This window comes from Ascaphus truei, chromosome 5, assembly GCF_040206685.1.
Source record: "Ascaphus truei isolate aAscTru1 chromosome 5, aAscTru1.hap1, whole genome shotgun sequence".
In the NCBI taxonomy this organism is placed as follows: Eukaryota; Metazoa; Chordata; class Amphibia; order Anura; family Ascaphidae; genus Ascaphus; species Ascaphus truei.
The window spans coordinates 66510056-66532316 of record NC_134487.1 but is presented as its reverse complement, the minus strand read 5'-3'; the positions used below and the strand labels follow the sequence as shown (position 1 = coordinate 66532316).

Sequence of the window (22261 nt, the reverse complement as noted above, 5' to 3'; positions counted from 1 at the left end):
TGTCAAGTTTGCTAAGGTGGGTTTGGGGTGCTGAGCCGTATACTATGTCTGGATAGTCAATAATTGGCATTGGCATCTGCTGTGCGATACGCTTTCAGACCAGCAGACTTAGGGAGGATTTGTTCCTCTAAAGTAAATCTAGTTTGGCATAGGTTTTGGATGTCAGGGTATCAATGTGCATCCCGAATGTTAAATGCGAGTCAAACCGTATGCCAAAGTTTTTGAAACTAGTAACAGGAGTTAAGGTGGTTTTAGCGTTGGTTCTGATCTGGAGCGCACTCATTGGAAGCTTTAGAAATGTAGCATTGGTCACCAAATACCATTGTTACAGTCTTGTCAGTGTTTAAAAACAGTTTGTTTTGTGAAATCCAATTTTCAAGTCTCAAAAGTCAGATTGAAGTATGTGTTCAAGGTCGGAGAGGCTAGGGCTGTGTGCATATAAGATTGTGTCATCTGCATACATATATATTGAGGCTCCCTTACAAGCTGTAGGCCGATCCTTGATAAACACATAGAAGAGTAGGGGCCCCAGAACAGAGCCTTGCGGGACACCACGGGTGATATCCAAGGGGTTGGAGTTAGAGCCTGAGATGGACACATGTTGGGATCTACCTGATAGGTAGGAATTAATCCAGTTTAAAGCATGCTTCCCTGTTCCAGAGCACTGGAGTTTGTTAAGCAAGATAACATGATCAACAGTATCAAAAGCCTTTGCAAAATCTATGACTATTGCACCAGTGAGTTGTCCCCGTTCCATTCCACACTGGATTTCATTGCAAACTTTTAGCAGGGTTGTTACAGTGGAGTGTTTGGGGCGAAAGCCAGATTGGAATTGGCAAGGGAAATTTGTCTTGGTATAGTAATCGCTTAATTGGGAGTGAACACATTTTCCCATGACTTTGGATTGTATTGGGGGAATAGAGATTGGCCTGCAGTTTGAGACAGTTGAGACAGTGTTTTTGTCCCCACTTTTGAAGATTGGGACAACTCTGGCAGTTTTCCAGGTCTTCGGGATATAGCCGGCAGAAAGAATAGAGTTGACTATAGAAGCAATTGGTTTGGAAATGGCTGAGGCATCCACCAAGTCTTAGGAACTTAGATTGTGTGTAAGGTCCACATTGGCTGCTTAGTTTTAATTTGAGGAGCACTTGTGTAATCTCCTCTTCGGATACTGGGACAAATTGAAAATTGTGATCAGTGTTGGGAGAGTGTGAGGCTATAGAGGTGCTCACAGAATGAGGTTCATGTTTGTGGTTTGGGTTGCATAGCATGTTAGTAGCACACCCCACAAAGTAATCATTGAATGAATTGGCAATGTCAGTGGGATTTTGCAGAATAATATCATCCTTAATGATATTACATGGTTGTTGATGGCTAAAAGGTTGGAATATATTGTTGATAACTTTCCAGAAGTTAGCTGGGTTTGATGTATTCTGGTGAAGATTGTCAGAGTAATATTGTGCTTTTGCATGTCTTGTTTGCCTTGTGCACATATTCCGCAGACATCTGTAGTTATTAAGATCCTTGGTAGTGCCAGTTACTTTGTAACTTTTCCACAAGGCATCCCTAAGATGGTAGAGCACTATAAGGTCAGTTGTAACTCACAGAAGGTGCCCCCCCTCCCCGTACTCTTATTCTGCGTAGTGGAGCATGGGTATTACAGAGTTTTAAGAACTTGGATTGGAAATAGTCGAGCGCAGAATCAGGGTCGGGAATTAAATCGATTCAGTACCAAGGGCAGTTGGTAAGATCAGCCAGAAACTGTTGTGTGTTAAAGTTTCTAATTGTTCTAGTGAGGAGAACTTTATGACAAGATGTGTCAAGATATAGGGTGTCCCAGCTAGACAAATAAACTGGAAACTGAATGAATGCAATCAATGGATCACTAGCAGGTGAAATATGCAAATGATAGAGACAGTCCAATACAAGACGCACCCTTTTACATAAAAAACTTTGTTCAAGCAAAGAACAACATGTGAATGAACAAAATGTCATTGTAAAACATTAGGCATAATACAAAGAAATAGAACTAGAAAACTGAACAAAATACATATAAAAACATAGGGACAATGCAATAAATTCCCGGTAAAACAGATTGTATAAACAGACAATCAAATAATATACAAATAGCCAATGTATAAAACCAACAGTACGAACCTATGATAAATTAATAAAGTGGAGATCTGTGATTATAATGAAAATGATAAGATTCTGGTATTCCTATAATCCACGGTCATGTAGGTGAGCGGAGCACAGTCCAACGAAATCTGGAACAGGATAGAGCAAATAAGAAAAATCCCAGGCCAACTCCAAAATAAGCATATCAATTTATTAGCAAGCTAATGCCAAAAAACAGGGGCTTCACTAACGCACCTTGATAAAGTGCTCTTTGCACGAAACGAGTAGGTGCGTTCGTGAAGCCCCTGTTTTTTGGCATTAGCTTGCTAATAAATTGATCTGCTTATTTTGGAGTTGGCCTGGGATTTTTCTTATTTGCTCTATCCTGTTCCAGATTTCGTTGGACTGTGCTCCGCTCACCTAAATGACTGTGGATTTCTTACCCGTGGATGCACGTCGGGGATACAGTGGACGTCCTGACAAGGTATACAGGTAACGGGCCACATCGCCCTATTATATATCCTGTCTATGCCGAACATTGTCATTTATACTTTAATACAAAGGAGATTATAGGTGGCACACCACTGTTTCAAAGAATTTTTTTTTAAGGAGTTTACATTTGGTGCTCACCTTCCGTTGATCCTGGCATCCCAAAACTGGATCCAAATTAATAGCAAGATAGGAGAAAGGAAGAGGCACACCTGAGGTGTTTGGTCTGAGGAAGGGACTACTTGTCCTGAAACGTTACTATTGTTAGCTCTGATGCATCAATACATTTGAAATCATTTGATTCCACTACAATTTGTGTGTCTCGTCATTTATACTTTACTATCTGGATTATTACTGTGTACCCTCAACTGCAGTAGTCATGTGGACATCGCTAGGGGCATATCCATTTTAATATTTGCATTTATTCATTAAGGACATCGCATGAATATCTGGACATTTATCCCTACACATGTTATACAAACCATATTGGACTATTTGAGCACTACATTCTACTGTTCTATGGTATCCCTATAATACACAGGTTCTTTCTGCGGCTTCTGTTCTCCAAATCCTGTATGGTTGTTATGGTTTTAGTTTGTGTTTCTAATTTGCGTTGTAGTTGCTGGATTTCTGTCTCACAGCCCAGAGTTCTGCTCTCGGTCTCCTCCAATCTGTGTCCGTGTGAGTTGAGCTGTGCAAATGTCTCCTGCATTATATTCTTAAGATTTGATATTTTAACCTCAAGTAGAGGGGAGATTAACTTCCGCACCTCTCTGGCTGTATCATCTGCCATTTCCTTCACCCTTCGAGTTTTGTATTCTCTCCTTCAGATATATCTGGGTATTGTGTCTCTAGGGCCGCCTTTTTTTTGGTCTTTGTGTTTGCTTTTCTTGATAGTGCCTGCTTTATCTACACATGTGTCCATCTTTTCTTTGTGTTTGAGTTGCCTTTATGCACGCCACTGCTTACATATGTGTGTCCTGTTTCTTTGCATAGGTGGAACGTGGGTATAAGTAGTTGTGGCTGTGTTTGTAATGTTGGCTACCTATTTGACTTATAATTGCAATTCTAATTGATATAGTTCTTTATTTTTTTAGGGGGGAGGGGGGACTGGGTGAGGGGCTTGTTACAGCTCGCACTGGATCAGTTCAAAATTGGGACAAGCCAGGGAACAGGGTGGAAATACAGGCGAGTGGGCCAGTGGTGTTAGCTGTCCGTGCTATGGTTCTCTTGGGGGCCGCTTATTGATGTTATCACCCTGCACAATCTGTCTCACCGCCGGCACCCGGTCTGACAGCTCTACCACCGAGCAGCACAGCGGGTAGCGCTCAGCAGCGCCAGGCCGTCCAGAGCATGGGAAGACAGTCCCCGCTGGGTCTGCCCCCCACATCTCTGTCCGACTGACTCCTGCCTCTCTCCCCTGGTGCCAAGGGTCTCAGTGATATTGTATTGTATTGTATGTCTTTATTTATATAGCGCCATAAATGTACATAGTACAGTAGTAATACATATCATATAAATAACAAATAATATAAATAACAGATCATGGGAATAAGTGCTTCAGACATACTGTAAAAGTAACATTAAGGAAGGAGTCCCTGCTCCGAGGAGCTTACAATCTAATTGGTAGGTAGGGAGAACGTACAGAGACAGTAGGAGGGAATACTAGTAAGTGCGTCTGCAGGGAGCCAAGCTTTATGTGTCATGTGTCCATGATTATCCAGTGCTACTCAAATGCTTCTTTAAGCAGATGTGTCTTAAGGTGGGTCTTAAAGGAGGATAGCGAGGGGGCTAGTCGGGTATTGAGGGGAAGGGCATTCCAGAGGTGTGGGGCAGAAAGTGAGAAAGGTTTAAGGCGGGAGAGAGCTTTAGATACAAAGGGGGTAGAAAGAAGACATCCTTGAGAAGAACGCAAGAGTCGGGATGGTGCATAGCGAGAAATTAGGGCTGAGATGTAAGGAGGGGCAGAAGAATGTAAAGCTTTAAAAGTGAGCAGGAGAATTGAGTGTGAGATACGTAATTTAATCGGAAGCCAGGAGAGGGATTTCAGGAGGGGAGATGCGGAGACAGATTTAGGAAAGAGTAGAGTGATTCTGGCAGCAGCGTTTAGGATAGATTGTAGGGGAGACAGGTGAGAGGTAGGAATGCCGGACAGCAGGAGGTTGCAGTAATCGAGACGTGAGAAAATGAGGGCCTGAGTCAGAGTTTAAGCAGTCGAGCAACAGAGGAAAGGGCGTATCTTTGTGATATTGCGGAGGAAAAAGCGACAAGTTTTAGAAACGTTTTGAATATGAGAGGAGAATGAGAGTGAGGAATCAAGTGTAACCCCTAGGCAGCGTGCGTGGGCTACTGGGTGAATGATCGTATTTCCAATAGCAATGTGGAAGGAGGTAGTAGGGCCAGGTTTGGGAGGAAGTATAAGGAGCTCTGTTTTTGCCATGTTAAGTTTCAGTCGGCGGATGGCCATCCAGGATGATATTCCAGAGAGGCATTCAATTGCGCTCAAACCGGGATGCAGTGGTGCCTGCTCTCGCGCTACAGCACGGGGTCCTGCTGGCCGCTCGGTCTAGGTGCATGCGTGGGTCTGGTGCAGGATCTCTTGTGCGACTTGATATGTCGTCTTCGTTCTTCCCTCACTCCACCGCCATCTTACCCCCCCCCCATCTGGCTGCGTGCCCGATCCGACTTTAATTTCTTGCAGCAGAGAGCTGCGTGGTACTGTTTACCCCGCCCGCTTGTCTGCCTTCTTATCCCTCTGTCCACCTGCCTCTTTTGGGTTGATTTAGGGTAGTTTTCCTCCTTTTCCAGGGTTATTTAGGGGAGGCTTGTGGGGAGCTAAGCTAAAATGCAGCCATTACCAAGGCCCGGCCACTGGAAATCTGTTATGTTTTTTAATGGACAAAACAAATTGTTAGTTATAATCGTGAATATAGAACTTTTGAAACTTCAAAGTTTCAAATCACCCACTTGCAACAATTGCAATATTAAAATTGTTTGCAGTGGAGTGTTTTTGTGACATTTTATGTCTTATCAAGTGACACCTTGTGTCTAGACAGATAACATACTCACAGTTGGGGTCAGAGTTTCAATTGACTGCATGTAAAACATTTACTCTGTACTGTATGAAGCATAACTATAGATTGTTGACAGATAAGGCCCACTCAGTCTGCCCTTTACCCACCTACTGTGAAAACTTAGACCCCAATTGATTGCTGGCTTTTTAAATTTATATTTAGGTTTCTGGTTTCTATTCCAACCTCTGCTAAGAGGTAGTTCCATTTATCTGCTACACTTTCTGCATGCAGCTCTCACATTTTCCCTGAGTCCCGCTCTCTCTAGCTTCAGAACACCACTTGTTGTTATAGTCCTATCTCTGAAAGATACTTCTACCCGGTACCTTGTGCATAACCGTCAGGTATTTAACATGTCCATCTTCTCTCTCCCCATTCATGGTTTCTTTTAGACTTTATATGTTGAGGCCTTTCCTGTTAAAAACTTATTAAGCTGTTCGGTTTCAAGCATCATATATGAATGAATTACAAATAAAAAATAGGTAAATCCCTAGGAAAGTAAATTGATTTTTAAGTAGAGCCCTACATCTGAGGCAATTTATTTTAGGAACAGTGGAGAGCACCCAAAAAGGCGCCAAACTTACACAAGAAGTGAAATTGCCACCAACAAACTAAAAATGCTTCATTGAAACACAGCAACACATTTAACACCGGAACCAGAAGTAACTGATATAGGGGAACATGATTTAGCTTAAACCAGTGATATTAGGGCTCACTCACTTTATTGAGGGATTTACTTTTTTCTTTCCAAGATCTACTTTGGAGCATGAGTTTTACTCATAAACTGCATGCTTTACACGGATGTTTGTGAGTGTGCAATTGTTAACTGTTCAGAAAATAAAACCACCCCATTGGTTTTACACTAGGAGCGGGCGTTTTTTTCTATATATATATATATATATATATATATATATATATATATAAAACAAAATGGGGCAGCTGGCACTCCCAATACCATAAATAGTTTGCGGTGTATGTCCTATACCAATAGTAAGAGAAAAGTAATCCACTCTAGCAGGAGCAGAGCACGATCCTGAGGAAGGTCCCACGAGGACCGAAACGTTGGTCATGTTTGTGCTATGTTTATTTTTTAATAAAAGTTTTCTTACTTACCTTTGAGTGCTGTCTTGTGTGTGCTCCTGCTGGAGTGGATTACTTTTCTCTCTCTCTCTCTCTATATATATATCACACAAAAGATTTAGCGCTAAGGTGGGGATATGAATTAGATAAAGAACTATGTAACGTAATAAGTGAATGAACTATTAATAAGTGAATAATTAATTAGTGTATCCCTAATCTAATATTTAGAATACATATATAATAAACAGTGAAACAATTATAATAAATGTAACTTAAACCACAGAGGACGTGGTGACGTCATCACGCACGAGTGGAGACACGAGGAGCCCCTGGACTCGTAGCAGCCTAAACGAATTACACAGCCAAGCCAGCTGACTCTCCCCTTGCCGAGAATCAAAGCAGTGATGGAGGATAAGCCACACAGGCTCTGTGAGACACAGACACCAGGCGTCAGCATGTGATAGGAGCTGTTTGAGGCTGCATGAGGTTTCTACTCGATCAGGTGCACCCAGCATTCGCCGGGCTCTCTATACCCCCACTGATTTCTCTCCCATGAATGTGTTTTTTAAAATCTTGTAAGTGCATCTCCTTGTGGCTGCTCTTGCTTAATAAATTTACCCTTATTTTTACACACAGATATATGCTATGGAGCTTGCGGTTCTGTGTTTTGTGTTATATATATATATATATATATATATATATATAACAGACACAAGAATGAATACCGCATCAACATCCAACAGATAAATGCATTGTCTAAACCTATCTTTATCAGAAAAATAACTGAAAAGAAACAACAGTAAAATTAACTGTTAGACGATGCTAGTCTCAACAGGTATAAAGTCCAAATAAAGTGCCAGCAGACAGGGCCAGCAGCATAAAAGTCCTACCAACGCGTTTCGCCCGCTAAGGTTTCTTCTAGACCACCCTAGAACTTTATTTGGACTTAACACCTGTTGAGTTTACCCCTGGATGCAACCTCTTGATCGTGGCTATGCTTACCTGAGACTTACCTGAGACTTTCGTGTTACTACCATCTCACAGGAGCTGAGTATTTTCCTATACTAATATCTATCTGCAGGTTTTATACTGCCTTCAACTTTATGGGTCTCTCTCCTTTATATGTTCTCTTTTGACATCTGTGTTTGGGTCACTGAAGTACCTTCCAACAATGTTGTTGATATCATGTACTATATGTATAGTTTCATGTCTATAGGTCCTCTTATTTAAGTGCTCCACACACTGGTATAGCATGCCTGTTATTTTCTACCATATTTTGTTTATTTATTTTCTTTAAAGGTTTATTATTTATTTACCTTTATTTTTTTTTGCTCAGTATCTCTTCAATACGCCGGCTGGTGGTAGATCACTATGGGTACTTTTTCCCCATGGTGGTCACATTATTTGAGGTATTGATCATATTATGGTTTATTTTTATATGGTAGTCTAGTTTTCCTTGGGGTTGTCCTATTTCAATTTATTTTAGTCAGTCAGGCAGGGTTTCAGTCAGTTGTTTTTTGTTTTTCATTATATTTTGATTTAATAAATTATTATTATTTTGCATAATTTGTCTGAGTGCTTTTTAGAGGTTTCCTTTTCTGTGTTTCTATATATATATATATATATATATATATATATATATATTAGGCAGGGGGTTCCTCACAGCAGTGATGCAGCCGCAGCAACGCAGTAGGAAAGAGACAGAACTCAAGAGGTAATTTTCAAAAATGTTGTATTAGAGTAGGCGGCTCAAATGCCAATGTTTCCGTCCTCACAGGGGGAGCTTTCTCCTTGAGAAAGGGCGAACTCGCCCGAAACATGTGGGAGGAGGTATTTTATGTTATGTTCTAGCATCTGTTTTATGTATATTTAATAAATTGATTTTATTACCTACCTGGTGAGTCTGTCATCCCAAGGAGCAGCGCTGATATCAATCATTTTTTCTTTGTCTCCTTCAAGTGCAGCAGGGACAACGCGGGGTGTCATTTTCTGTTTGAAAACGCACACACACAAAAAGCGAAAGAGTGGCGAACGTGCGTGGGCACGTAAACGCGCGCACGTCGCATCGCATTCTGTTTGAACGCAACCTAAGGTCGCCTTGATTATTCGTTTGCAGCTGAAACTGCTGGGAATATTGGCAAGAAATTATCATAAAAAGGAAAGTGTTACAAAGATCTCGCACTGCTTGGGAAGTGTGTTAAAGCCTGCTATAGAATCCAAGGATGCACAGTATATTAAAACTCATTAAAAATGGCATTAATAGTTGAATAATAGAAACGAAAATGCAGTATTATTTAATACTACAGAACTGATTTATTTAAAAACAAAAACACATGTAGGATATTGAATGTGTTGCTCCGTTAACAAGCAGTTGGAAGATATTCAATATCTCTGTGTTTATTAACGGTCAGACTAGATGCATGGTTTATTTTTTAGTGCGTCCTTTTGGCTCTTAATATATAGGATGTACTCAAAGGACATTGAAAAGTAGGATACAAGAACATACCAGAAATATAAAAATGAAGTTTAAACTTAATAGCGTGTCGAGACATTTTAAAATTATTAATGTGCAAGACCCTTCTGGTTTGAAAATGAAAGGGATTCAGCATGTTATAAAAAAAAAAAAAATTAGGTGATGTTTACAAAAAATTAGCTAAACGAGAATTTTATTGATTTATACTTTAAATACTATTGTCCCTTTTGGATTTAGAGTTCAACTTAGTTCAATTTTTCTTGGATTAATTATATTTATTAGATCAACTATATTTTGACTAGGTAGTATTTATCTGGTGTTGATAAATGAGATTATAATTGAATAGGGATTACGAATCCATCTTTGGACACTGCACCTCTTCTTTAATTGCAGAGCTATTAATGTGGGTGTTTGTTGTGTTGTATTGTATGTTGCACAGTAGGGGGGAGAGGGTGGGGATGTTGTCGGTTCTCACAAACAGTTTAAATAAATACATGTTAAATATAAAAGTGTAAATTAACTAGTGTATAGAATTAATGGAAAATAAGATACAGTGTATACAGTATGTACAAATTCTTAAGTGCACAAACACTATTAGTGTTAAAGTGAAATATGGTTGTGAATTAATACTAAAATGAAAAAAATATATAAATATCAATTTGTGAATAGGGATGTGAAATATATATATTTAAAAAATATTTTTGTGAAAAAAGCCACAAGAATATATTGCTTAAGTCAGCGGTGCGCAAACTGGGGGGCGCGACCCCCAGGGGGGGCCGAGACTGCCGACGGGGTCGCGGGGTTTACAGAGGCCCCGCGCGCTTCCCGAAGGCACTTAAATTAAGTGCCGGGGGAGCTGCATGGGCCTCTGTAAACCTAATTTACCGTGGCTCCGGCGGCTTTCTCCCTGCGTCACCATGGCAACGCGGCGTCAAAATGACGCTGCGAGGTCATGTGATGTCACGTTGCTTTGGCAACGTGACGTCATTACGCCGGAAAGTTGGGGTTGGGGGGGCGGGAGTGAGGGGACAGCCAGCAGGGGGGCGCAGGGAAAAAAGTTTGCGCCCCCCTGGCTTAAGTGAACTAAATATATGTGAACATATAGGGAAGGAAATGTAAATATAAATTGGTAGGGATCCAGTCCCTCAAAAAGTTCAAAGTTTGTAGAAAAACTCCACTGTACGTTCAGGAGTCTAGGGCAGCTACTCCAAAGATGGACCACACCCGGAATGAGAAGCGCACGCTCCATAGTGTAAAATAATACGTTACAAACTTCCATCAGGGAAGGACACCACATGCGGGGGTTTTGAGGACATTACATGCAAGGTCGATGCCTGGTAGCCAACTGTCTTATCACACACATTGCAAGTTTTTAACCTACATCTTGTGAGTGAGCATTTGTTTTTGTATTCATTAAATAATTTTTTCCCCACTATTTTACACTATGGAGCTTGCTCTTCTTATATATATATATATATATATATATATATATATATATATATATATATATATATATATATATATATATATATATATATATATATATATAATGTGTGTGTGTTTGTGAATATATACCATTTCATATAGATTTTAATAAAAAAAAAACATTTTTGGTGGTTGTGATTGAGATTAATAGAGAATGAGATTTTTTTCCCATTCTTTTTTTTTATAGTAATATACATATATTTTTGGAGTTTCCAAGGAATTGGGTATTGGAATGTATATTGAAGTATTGGAATGTATATTGATGTATTGTGTATGTATAATTATTATGGTTTTTATCATTTACAATTTTTATATTTCTGATATTTAATATTAATATCTATCTGTTTCTCTTACCTACAGTAGAAGACATTGGTCTGCTGCTATTTCCTTCTGTGTAGATTGTAGTTGGAGTATACAGTATACTGTAGGTAATTGGCCCCGATTTCAAATAGTGGTCTTTATTGCCTTGTCACACTCCGCTCTCACTGGCTACTTTGACACTTACGAGTGCCTGAACTGCACACTTGAGCGCAAGACAGCATCTTTGTTTCTACTGTAGGTAATTATACTTCTATATCTATATGAAGAGTACAGTATTCATTACAGTCAAATGTATTGTTTAATGCATGACTTTTATATGATTATAAGTGGCTGTGTATGTACTGTATATATTTTTTATCTACACATACATTTTAGAATACTTTTGATTTTTGCTGTTGGTTTCTCTTGCCTATGTATCCTTGCTGTTATATATTGGATATGGTTTAGTGCATTTTTTTAGTGTGTATTATTTTTAGGTATCTTTTGATACATCTATGGTGCGAAATATCTTGAAGTATTCTGCCGATAATTTGCTTTAATGAGGATTAGGGTATATAAGGGCTGAGTTCTGTCCATCTGCTCATATCCCTGATGATGGGACTGACAGCACAAAACGCGTTGGGAGTTAGAGAGAGACTGCAGTTTTAATCCATGAGACACTGTCCTACTGTGGAGTTTCCTGTATGCCGGGTCTGTGTGTCTTTAGGCTGAGAGTGGCGGTCAGACTCTATAAAAATAAGTATATTGGATACAAAGTTGCGCCGGTCTTTTATTCAGTATTGATACTTGCCCTCATTTTTTTCCCCAATTAATTATTAAACAATATTACGCTATTTACATTTTTGCGTTTCTTTTTTTTTTTAAGGCCTTTAGCATTCACACCACCACCTATGAAAGCCATGTATTTTGTCTTTGTTTACTTTCTTCACATCCACTCAAAAGGTCAAAACCTTAGTTTCTGTTGTTTAACACAATCTCTCGCTACGCCAAATGACACAATGTGATGATTGCTAGAATTTACAGTACTGTATATTATCACTCACAATTACATCTTTGTAAGTGTCGAGTACCGAACTGCTTCTTTACAAGTCACGCTGTCCTGTGCACCATGACTTTATAATAACCAAGATATCCAGGTCCTCTCATCATTGTGAGTAGTTCTCGCATTCAATTTCTGCAATTAGCACATTTTCCATATACCCTTCATACGTTTGGTACCACTTTTCCCTCTAACCCGATGACGAGAGCGTAGATCTAGCCTCAATTCTCCTCTTTCGGTAATAGTTTTTGGTTCCCAGAAATCTACGCCATTCGCTGTTTTTTAAACCAGTATGTGATTCATGTTGATCTTCTCTGTACTGCACGATATTCTGCATTAAACCAATGAACTAAGATTTGACCAATTTGAATGCCTTTCCAATGGATTATCTAAATCATATTGGCATCCATCTCAGTTACAAGACGTTAGGAAATTTTACACCGCTATACTTTCTGCCCCATTTCAAGCCAAATGCTGCTTAGTGCTACTACAGTTATCGTTAAATTAAAATTTTGAGGAAGGAAACAGGCAAACGCACAAGAGGTAATTAAAAAAAAACATGTACCGATAGCAAACCTAAAAAAAACAACAAAAAAAGAATCATATTTGCAATAAAACAGAAACAACCACCTAAGAGTTACTGTGTTTATTGCATTAAGAATCATTTTGCTACAGAAGAATGCAACAATGTAAATACAGCAAGCAACGAAAATAGTAGGAAATGCACTACACAAGAGGAAAAGAAAATCTCATCTTCCGGCGGATCAAATGAACAGTCAATATATTTCATATGGCTTGTGTATAAAAAGGTGCATTGTTTGTGTTTCCAATGAATTCAAGTTATTGCCATGCTGCTTTAAATTTACTGTGAGTACTGAAATGTAAATATTAAAAATACTTTAATGTAGGTGCATAAACATTTTATGTGAACCAATACTGTACATACTAAATGTAGCATAGAGTATACAACATAAATTGATTTTTTATTGAATATACTGTACAGACAGTGTGAAAATACCCCTTTTGTAAGTTGTCAAAAACATACTTAAAAAAAAAAGTTTCCCAATACTGACATGTTTCATCAAAACAACTGTAACACGTTAACAACCTATTTACAAAGTATGTGTGGCCCCATATACATATAATACAGGGAAATGCCTCATTTCATATTTACATCCATATTATTTTCTATACATGACATACAGTAGTAACACCATTTGCTGCCGGATAGGCCTACAATGCACTGCAAAGCAATGAGTTGTGGGCCCCTTTGGCAATCAATGGAGTTAAGTAAGCTAGGCTTTATTTCTTAGCTTTGTTTCTCAGTATATTTGTGCAAATTTAAAATCTCATCGTTTGAATCATTATTAAGCTCTATTTGCCTTGTATTACTGCTGCTGCTGCTTCTTCTGTTGGTTGTAACAAACTTTATTTCTACTAGGTACAGGGAGTAAGGATTTGCCTCTTGAAATTCCAGGCTCCGTTTTTGATTTCTGGTGGCTGCATTCTAGCGTTTGACTGCTGCTGAGAGGACACGTCCCATCCTGTAAATCAGAACAACGTTTGTTTGGTAAGTAGCTGGTTGAGGCTAGAAGGAATACGTTTGCACGTTTCCTAACCAGCACTGAAACAAACTTCTTGCAAAAACTACAAGGATCGCCCACCCACTCCCCCTCCCAAGCACTCGAGATCACACGGGCCATGTGCAGGGGAGATTGGTCATGTGACCAGGGTATTTTAAAGCAACTTTAGATAGAATGGTGAAATATCGCCGATTTTGCCATATTTGTAATGAAAATTACAAAGCTTCATGCAACAAAAAATTATTTGAAAAAAATTGCAATTTTGTGACATTTTTGCAAAGTCACGCTTTAAAAAAAACAGGAGACACAGAAGAAGTTTGCCTCCCTCTACTGGTTAGTTTTGCATGCTTTTGAGGACTTCTCTCCTTATTACGCCCTTCGACTGCCAAAGGGGACAAAAAGATTAACAGAATACATGAACTTATTTTAATATGTGAAATAGACATTAAATAACTTTAATGCAAACGTGCACTTAAACTCAACGCCTAGATAAAATCAATGTATTAAATTGTGCAATTACATGCTTACTTACTGAAACCAGAGCCAAGGAAAAATCTCCTATAGATGCTATTGCACCACACATGTTTTCAATCTTTTTTTCCCTCCATCTTTGCCATGCCATGCATAGACGTTCTTATTTAGTTCAAGAAGGTTATAACAATGGCCACAGAAAGGATTCCATCTCTTTTGATCAGGCAGTTAACATTCTCTACAAAAAGGTAACAGTGGCGCTCCCTATCAATGTTACACATATAGCCTTGATCTGACTAAAAGTTAAATAACTATATCTTCATAAATACAGTATATGTCCAATACAATAGCCGAATGATAATAACAATGATACTGGCCATTAGAATGGTCTGCAGCTCAACCTGAAGAGGGTCATCCCTTGATCCTCGTGAGTAATTGTGGGAGCAGAGACAGTGAGCACATAAAGTAAATATATAAGAGAGAATATATTAGAACACAAAAATGTGGCGAATAGAGAAATTCTTCTGGAGGTGGCATACTATATGCACTGAAGAAATGTGATGGGAAGGGGCTCACATATGGCCATGTGAGTATAGTTTTATATATATATATATATATATATATATATATATATATATATATATATTCATACATACATATATATGCCATCTCTGTTTGAGATAATTACCCCTTATTATCTATTTATTTCTCTATTCACCACATGTTTGTGTTCTAATGTATTCTCTCATATATATTTACGTTATGTGCTCACCGTCTCCCACAGTTAACATTCTCTGGAAGACCTCATGCAAATAGTCCATCCCTAACCACTGCATGTATCAGTACAATCTGATCAGAACAGATTGTGCCAGTGTATACTTTCCCTAAAACACAAACAGTACAAGCAGATACAGTTTAATTTAACAGGCAAAGACCTACATGTACTTACTTTATGTGGCTTTTGGGTGCTCTGTTTGGTAACTGTTGCTGAAATACGGTTGTTTGGAGAACTTTTAAATATTACCAAACAACTATCCAGGTCTGCAATCTACAGAGAAAGTAACATGAAAGTTAATTTAAAAAAAAAAAAAAAAAAAACTTTTTTCTTTTATTTATTTTTGTGTGTACTACTAACAGATTTAGATTGGAAAAGTTAAGTATACTATATTGCACTGAAAAACCGAAAAATAAATACGTAAGGCGTGATGTGTTAAAAAAATACCTCCTATCTCGCCCAAACAGCGTAGCAATACTTTTCATCGCACTATCTTACAAATCACTTGACTCCATAGACTGATGTCACCACCCTCTTAAAAGGTCACACACTTACATCAATGCTACAGCAAACTTCTAAAAGCGTAAACGCATCTACGAACATCGAGCAAAAGTGCAATAAAGTGAAAGATCTCAATACGTGACATCTTACCTATTATTTTAACAAATGTTCAGCTCTGCAAAATAGTGGAAGGAATTATAAAAATGCTACCATGGAAATTGAGTTAGAACACATTTAAATAATTCTGCAGAATATAAATCTAGTGCCTTAACCCTACAAATAAAACTGACATTTTTAGGAAACACTTGTCCATCTGACTGTTGTACCTTCCAACATTTATTTCCTATTGGGTACTGTAGCTTCTTCTGTCTTTCTCACCATGCACCTGACTTTCCTTTAAAACTTTTCTCCCATCTATCCCCTTTGCCCATAATGTTATAAAAACGGTCTGCTTTCCTATGCCTCCTCAGTGTCTTCTCCCCCTGTCACCCACTACCCACTCATAATCCATGCTCTCCTATGTAGCCCTTCTCATGACCACCCTCCTTTGTATGATTTCCCAGTGTCTCTTCACCCTCATTTCCTTTGCAGCCTCTTATCTATTGCATGGCCCATTCTCTATTCTGTCTTTTAATCGAGGCGTTTTTTTGAATACCCCATCTGGGTTTACATTCAGAAGGGAGTGAAAGAAGTAGCTATGACCACCTCATATCAAACAAGTCGCAGAGAATTCCACTAGTGTCTGTTGAAGTTCTTCTGGGAAAGTTTTACAAGGTGCCTTGGGAGATCCTGCGTTTTTGAATGGCTATATTAATTATTGAGCAGTTAAGTAGTATGTGATCAGGATGAATTGGGAAAATGTGCAATACAGGGGGGAAGGGGTGGGGGGAGAAACAGACCAGAGGAGCAAAGCTTTTCCAATAAAAAAATCTAACGTCTCAAAGAATCGCTAGATGGGCTCAGTTTGGGGTCTAGCTAAACTGTGAATTTTAGGTCATTTGTTATTCTGTTTTATTGGTTTTCGGATTGAAAACTCAGCAACTCAACCTTTTTCCTCCTCAAAAAGCAAAAATGCACTGATCCACATAAACAAACTTGGCAAAACTAAGTAAATTATTTTTTAATAAAAAGTCAGAGCTACTGTAGGTTTTGCCCAAAGTGGTCTGTCTATCTTTTTTTGTGGGTCATGATAGGATTCACTTGTGATATTGCCAGATAAAACTGGCCTGTCCAGTTAAAAATAAATAAAAAAGCATTTGAACTTTCTGCACCATTTCAGTGCAACTTGTGATCACCATTTATTTTCTTCATTTAATCCAAAATTGTAATTGTGAAAAATAAAACTGAGCAAAATGATCTGAAAGAAACATGTCCTGGAAGTGTCTGTAAATATAATTTCACCTTGCTGATGTCTGGTTCTGACTTGCTGGAACACATAGTCCGCAGTTCTTTTACAAGGTCCACTTCATCATCTGAACCAATGGACAGTCTTTGCTCCATGCTTGATGGTCTAGGCTGGTCACCTTCCAAAGAACTGCAAGAAGCAAACAATTATCACGCTGTCCAGCAGGTACATATTCATGTTCTAAACATGCAGCAAAAAAAAACCCTGCAGCAAACACATTTCTTTTTTTAACAAGCAGTACTATGCCAGTTGAATGAGTTGTAAGGTGATTTCCAGCACTGGAAAAGGACATATTAGGTGCAGGCCAATATATTAAGTGCCTAAAAAACCTGCCATACCTGCCTAAAAAAAAAAAAAAAGAATACGTGTTGTTCTGCTTAGGAACCTTCTAACTGAGACGTAACAGTTAAAGCTCTTACAGACTCGTTTTCTACAGGATCTATGTCCCACGAGCCAATAGGACGCTGTGAAGTCATCCTTTGCGGCGTTCTGTTGGGCGGCAAGTTAAAACCTAGCGTAAAACCAGGAAATACCCTTCACCAGTAAGTATTTCAGGAGCAGGGGGGAGAGAGGGGGGGTGGTCCCCCTCACACAAACAAAATTATAATAAAATCATTGCCACTGCGGAGACCATTCATTTCTTTCATTTTGAGCCCTGTTTTATGAGGAAACTGTACATACTGACTGTCTCCAAAATGCATATCGAATTCCATAATCATTTTCCCTTAACCTACCCCATTTCGATTTCTGTACCCCTTTCCCTACCCCATCAAATGATTACTGAAAATGCAATAAAAAAACAAGTTTAAAAGAAACATTTCTATGTAAGTATGACCACAACTATACCTCTTTTTGGCTAGCAATGCAATGCTTCTTTGTTTCGTCCTATTCTTAGACGTTTCCCCTGTATTGAAATGTAAAGAATTCTGTATGAAGAGCTTCAACAAATTGTCAAAGTTAGTAGTGAGTGTGTAAAAAAAATAATAAGAATGTATGTATTTTGACTTGGCCAATTAATTCCAAATGGATCAAAACAAAATTAAAAATATGCCTATTGTTAAGCATTAACTGTGGAGTTTAAAATGTAGTTTCTCATTGAAATATGTAACAAAATGGCTAGTTGTTTGAGTTAAAATAGATGATTTTTCACTTGCTAAAGAATCCAAAAACATGATTCCACAAAGTGATTCTGGCACATACAGATTTGGAGCTGTTAAAGCATCTGTAGCTTAAAATTTGTATTACTACTTGCAGATGTAACCAACGTTGTTACTACCGCTGGAACGTTCCGGTGGGATATACACAAGGCATCGGTGTGAGAACAGGCCCTTGTTGCCAGCGGAAGAAATAAGATTGGCTAAGTAAGTAATAATAGAAGTATTGGGCTACAGATGCTTTAACCGCTCCCACGCGCAAGAAATAGGTGTGGCTAACACGCTATTTCACTTGCAGGAGCACACCAATGGTGCAATGGTGCAATACCGTTGACTACATTTTTAAGTCGGCAGCCTCACCAGCGAATTGGTGATATTAACAATTTGACATTTAGAAAATGTCATTAGTCACTCAAGAATTGGAATTTTATCAAAACTCGGCTTTAGGGTAACACGTTTATAGCTACTAGTGTTTCTCGAACTTATACAGAGTCCCAAACAAACCAGATTTAATAACCAATCAATTATCAACAGGACTCGACAAAGTAGAGAAAAAGGAGCTTGCCCGGAAAAAAAGTCACTCACCAAGCACCCCCCCCGTTCAATTTTATTTCCCCTCTCATACCCCTCACTCACTTACCTGTCTTAGGTGGACGGCGGCGGCAGGACTGACTCCACACCGAGCGGAAGAAGCTGTAGGCCGGAGAAGGCGATTATGTGGTCAGCAGGAGGTGTTTGAAGGCTAAAGGCGGGCAGCGGCAGCAGGAAAGTGTTCATATGCATGTGAGCAGCAGTAGGAGAAAAGCTGGGTAAGAGCGCGGTCCGACCCGGAAGTCTTCGGTGACTTTACTGAAGACTTCCGGGTCGGACTGCAGGGGGCGCACTCCTACCCGGCTTTTCTCCTGCTCTCTCTCACATGAATATGAACACTTTCCTGCTGCTGCTGACGCCCCCGCCTTTAGCCTTCAAACGCCTCTTGCTGCCCTGCTGACCAAGTGATCGCCTTCTCCAGTCGACAGCTTCTTCTTCCGCACAGTATGGAATCAGTCCTTCCACCCTTCCACCCTTGCCAGCTCACAAAATCCACTCGCCTCAGACGAGGGGGCGAGTGGATTTGTCGAACACTGATTATCATGCACCAATATTATGTATAAGTGCAATTGGCTAACCCCAAAACATGATCTGGATGGGGTCCTTCATAAGAAGGTTGAGAAACTGTGTTACAGTATATAGATGTAGCATGCAATATTGTTCCACCAGATAACATGACATATCCCATTATAACTAAGACTATCACAGCATTTAATAGGATTCAATGTCAGGGCTACATAATTTTCCATTCACCCATTTCGCCCCTGCCAGCCCTAGTAAGAAAAATCATCTGACATTAAAGATTTTCTTAAAATAAAGCCTACATTATTTATTTTGGTTATAAATGCATTATTTATATCAGTTATGCCCGTATATGACGATTACAGTACAGTACATGCATCAATAAGTGAAAAAAAGTTAGTGCTTCACTTTAAGTACATTTTCGCTTTACATACACACTCTGGACCCATTGCGTACGTTAATGGGGGTATGCCTGTATTAAACAACTTTACAGTATGATTACCAATTAACAAAAGTTACCTTCTTGCTTCCCTTCCTGCTTAATCCAAACTTCTGATGACAGGTGGTTGGACCTCTTACGAGGACTTGTGCTGACTTTTCTCCAGGCTCCATTCTCCCCTTTTTTCTTTGCTCCAGGTTTATAGGTAGAACTCATGGACAAAGGGAAACTCCCTCCTTTAAAATCGGCTCTGTATTGCTCCAGTTCTGCCATGACATTAACAAAATAGGACACATTAACAATTGTATCTTGCACCATTTTTTTTTTTGAGTAAAAACACACCTCCACTTAAGGGTGCATCGCAATACTTTACAATTAAACAAATTAAAATGATATATACTTGTTTTGTCAGACGGTGAAAGCCTGAAGGAAGAGGTACATCTTCCACCGAGCCAGAAACAGTGGCAAAGTAGATACGGTATAAACCCGAGCTCCAGACTTCTGAAGCCGCACACGAGAAGGCCCACCCACCCAGTGTAGGGAGCAGTACCCGTGGAACGGAGAGGCGGACACCCCCCTAAGGACCTGAGATTATAGCCAGTATCCTTCTGCGGCTTCAAACAAGACTGCAGATAGACAGGCCCTTACATTAGACACATATAACAAAGTAGCGTATGTAGTACAAGTGACACATTTTGAAATGGACACAGTATCTGCCTGCATACCATTAGCCAACAGAGCCAGACTTTCATTTGGTATATTTTCAATGCGTCAGGGATTGCATTACAAACGTCACAGAAACAAAATCTACAATACAGGTATATTATGTGGTGCTCAGATCCAAGATTAATCCTCCAAATATCCAACAAGTAAACACAATTTAACGTGTTGAATCAAGATATTTCTAAGGGAGACAATTTTACAAAAGTTAATTTTCATATCAAATTCATAGCAAGAAAAGAATCCGTATTTTCCTTTGAACAAACAACAATATTTCAGATCAGTCTTGACCATGACAACATGATAACCATGTCCATATAAAATGGACTAACTTGGCTCTTTTAATATACCGGTGTGAAGATCCAACCTGTACATTCATGGTTTTGGTATAATAATAATGTTTTTTTCTTGTATGGCGCTGGCTGTGTATGCAGCGCTGTACATAGATATTTTTTGCAGGCAGAAGTCCCTCCCATAGAGCTTACAATCTATTTTTTGGTGCCCAAGCCATAGGGAGATAAAGTGAATTGTCCAAGGTCCCAAGGCTCTCCTGCCTCAAACTCAGTGTTATTGTTCAGAGTCTGAGCATTTACTCACTGAGCCGCTCCTTCAACCCGGGCCAATGGATATCCTATTCTTGTACCAAGTGCACTTAAAAGGTATTTGAAAATGGACTGGTTATTCTTAAATCCTTTATGACTCCGGCTTAAGAAACATGTCACAGGCGCTTATGCACAAAATGAGGAAAGAATATTGCAGCAATTCCAAAGTTACTGTAGTAAGGAGTTCTAAAGCAGTTCTTAAAAATAAGGCAGTAACTCATTATTATGCGCTCCCACAAAAGAAAGTCCGGTCAATATTTTTCCAAAACAGAAAACTACTGTAGCAATGGATATTGAAGTATTTGAGAAGTATGAAAAAGGTCATTTCTGCAACAGGTCTCTTTTTTGACCAAGTGAGTAGAATTTCTTGCTATAGTCTCATTAAACTATCATGTGATACTGAAACAGTCAGCATCAGAAGCACATCTACCATGCGTTATATTAATGTATTTTAATAATAGGGAAGATGAAAAAAAAAAAGAACACACATTATTTTGTTGTTGCAAACTACATTACACGGTGTCATTTGTATAAACGTCATTCATCAGTGATTAATGTCCAGATACATCTTTACCAATTGACATTACATCTACTGTACATTTTATTTGCAGACATTTCTCTTTACCATTTCTCGGGAGATGGCAGCCGTGTAGAACAGCCTTGTTCAGCAGGATACTGAGTGCAGCTTTAACAACCGCCTGTTGTCCTTGGCTCGGAGTTTTCGTGGCTGCAATATGTCCAAGGGTAGATGTTCTCTTTACTGATGCAATGGAAAGTATTGCTTCTTGAACTTTGGGAACAATTACTGCATTCCATAATTTGGACATCCACCTAAAATTACATAGAGACCAAAGCATGTTAACACTAAGGGGGTTATTCATTAAAGTCTGTAGCGGGTTAAAACACCAGAACAGGGGATGATGTTCATTCAGTCAATGGCAGTGAACTCCCATTTGGGTGCATTAACCCGTAACGGACCATAGCAATTCGACACCTAGACGAGTTATAACTCATAACAGTGAACAATGGCAATCATACTTTAATGAATAGACTCAAACGTAGATACAATTCCAAGCATAACCTCTGCTGCAATCTAGAACACTGAAGAAAAACAACTTCAACAAGTATGAGTTTCCTAGCAAGGTAACAAACACTCATTTGGAATCCTTCAACTTTTATTGAAACAAGAAAGGGGAATAAAGGGCTTAAGGGCAAGCTGCAAAATCAGTTATCTAGTCTTGTTATCCTAAATAGGTTTTATTTTAGGAAGCTCCTCTACTGGATTCATTAAAAGTACTTTGATTTGTACTCAATGTTCCCATAGCCTTCAACTGAATCTTTGTTTCTATAATTGGTAATGAAATAGGACTTGTCTTGCTTCTGGAGTTTGTTTGTTGTGAAAAGATAGACAGTGAAGTACAT

At 39.0% G+C, this 22261-nt stretch overlaps 1 protein-coding gene across 1 annotated transcript in view; it reads right to left on the bottom strand.

Moving 5' to 3' along the window:
• Positions 1-12707: 12707 nt before the first annotated feature.
• Positions 12708-22261, bottom strand: part of CTTNBP2 (cortactin binding protein 2) — a 144700-nt gene continuing 135146 nt past the window's right edge. Inside the window, 7 exon segments of the mRNA XM_075599965.1 lie at positions 12708-13500; positions 13502-13620; positions 15080-15178; positions 16808-16940; positions 17658-17715; positions 19598-19783; positions 21465-21670. Coding sequence (XP_075456080.1) covers positions 13386-13500; positions 13502-13620; positions 15080-15178; positions 16808-16940; positions 17658-17715; positions 19598-19783; positions 21465-21670 — 916 coding nt within the window. The 3' untranslated portion in view covers positions 12708-13385.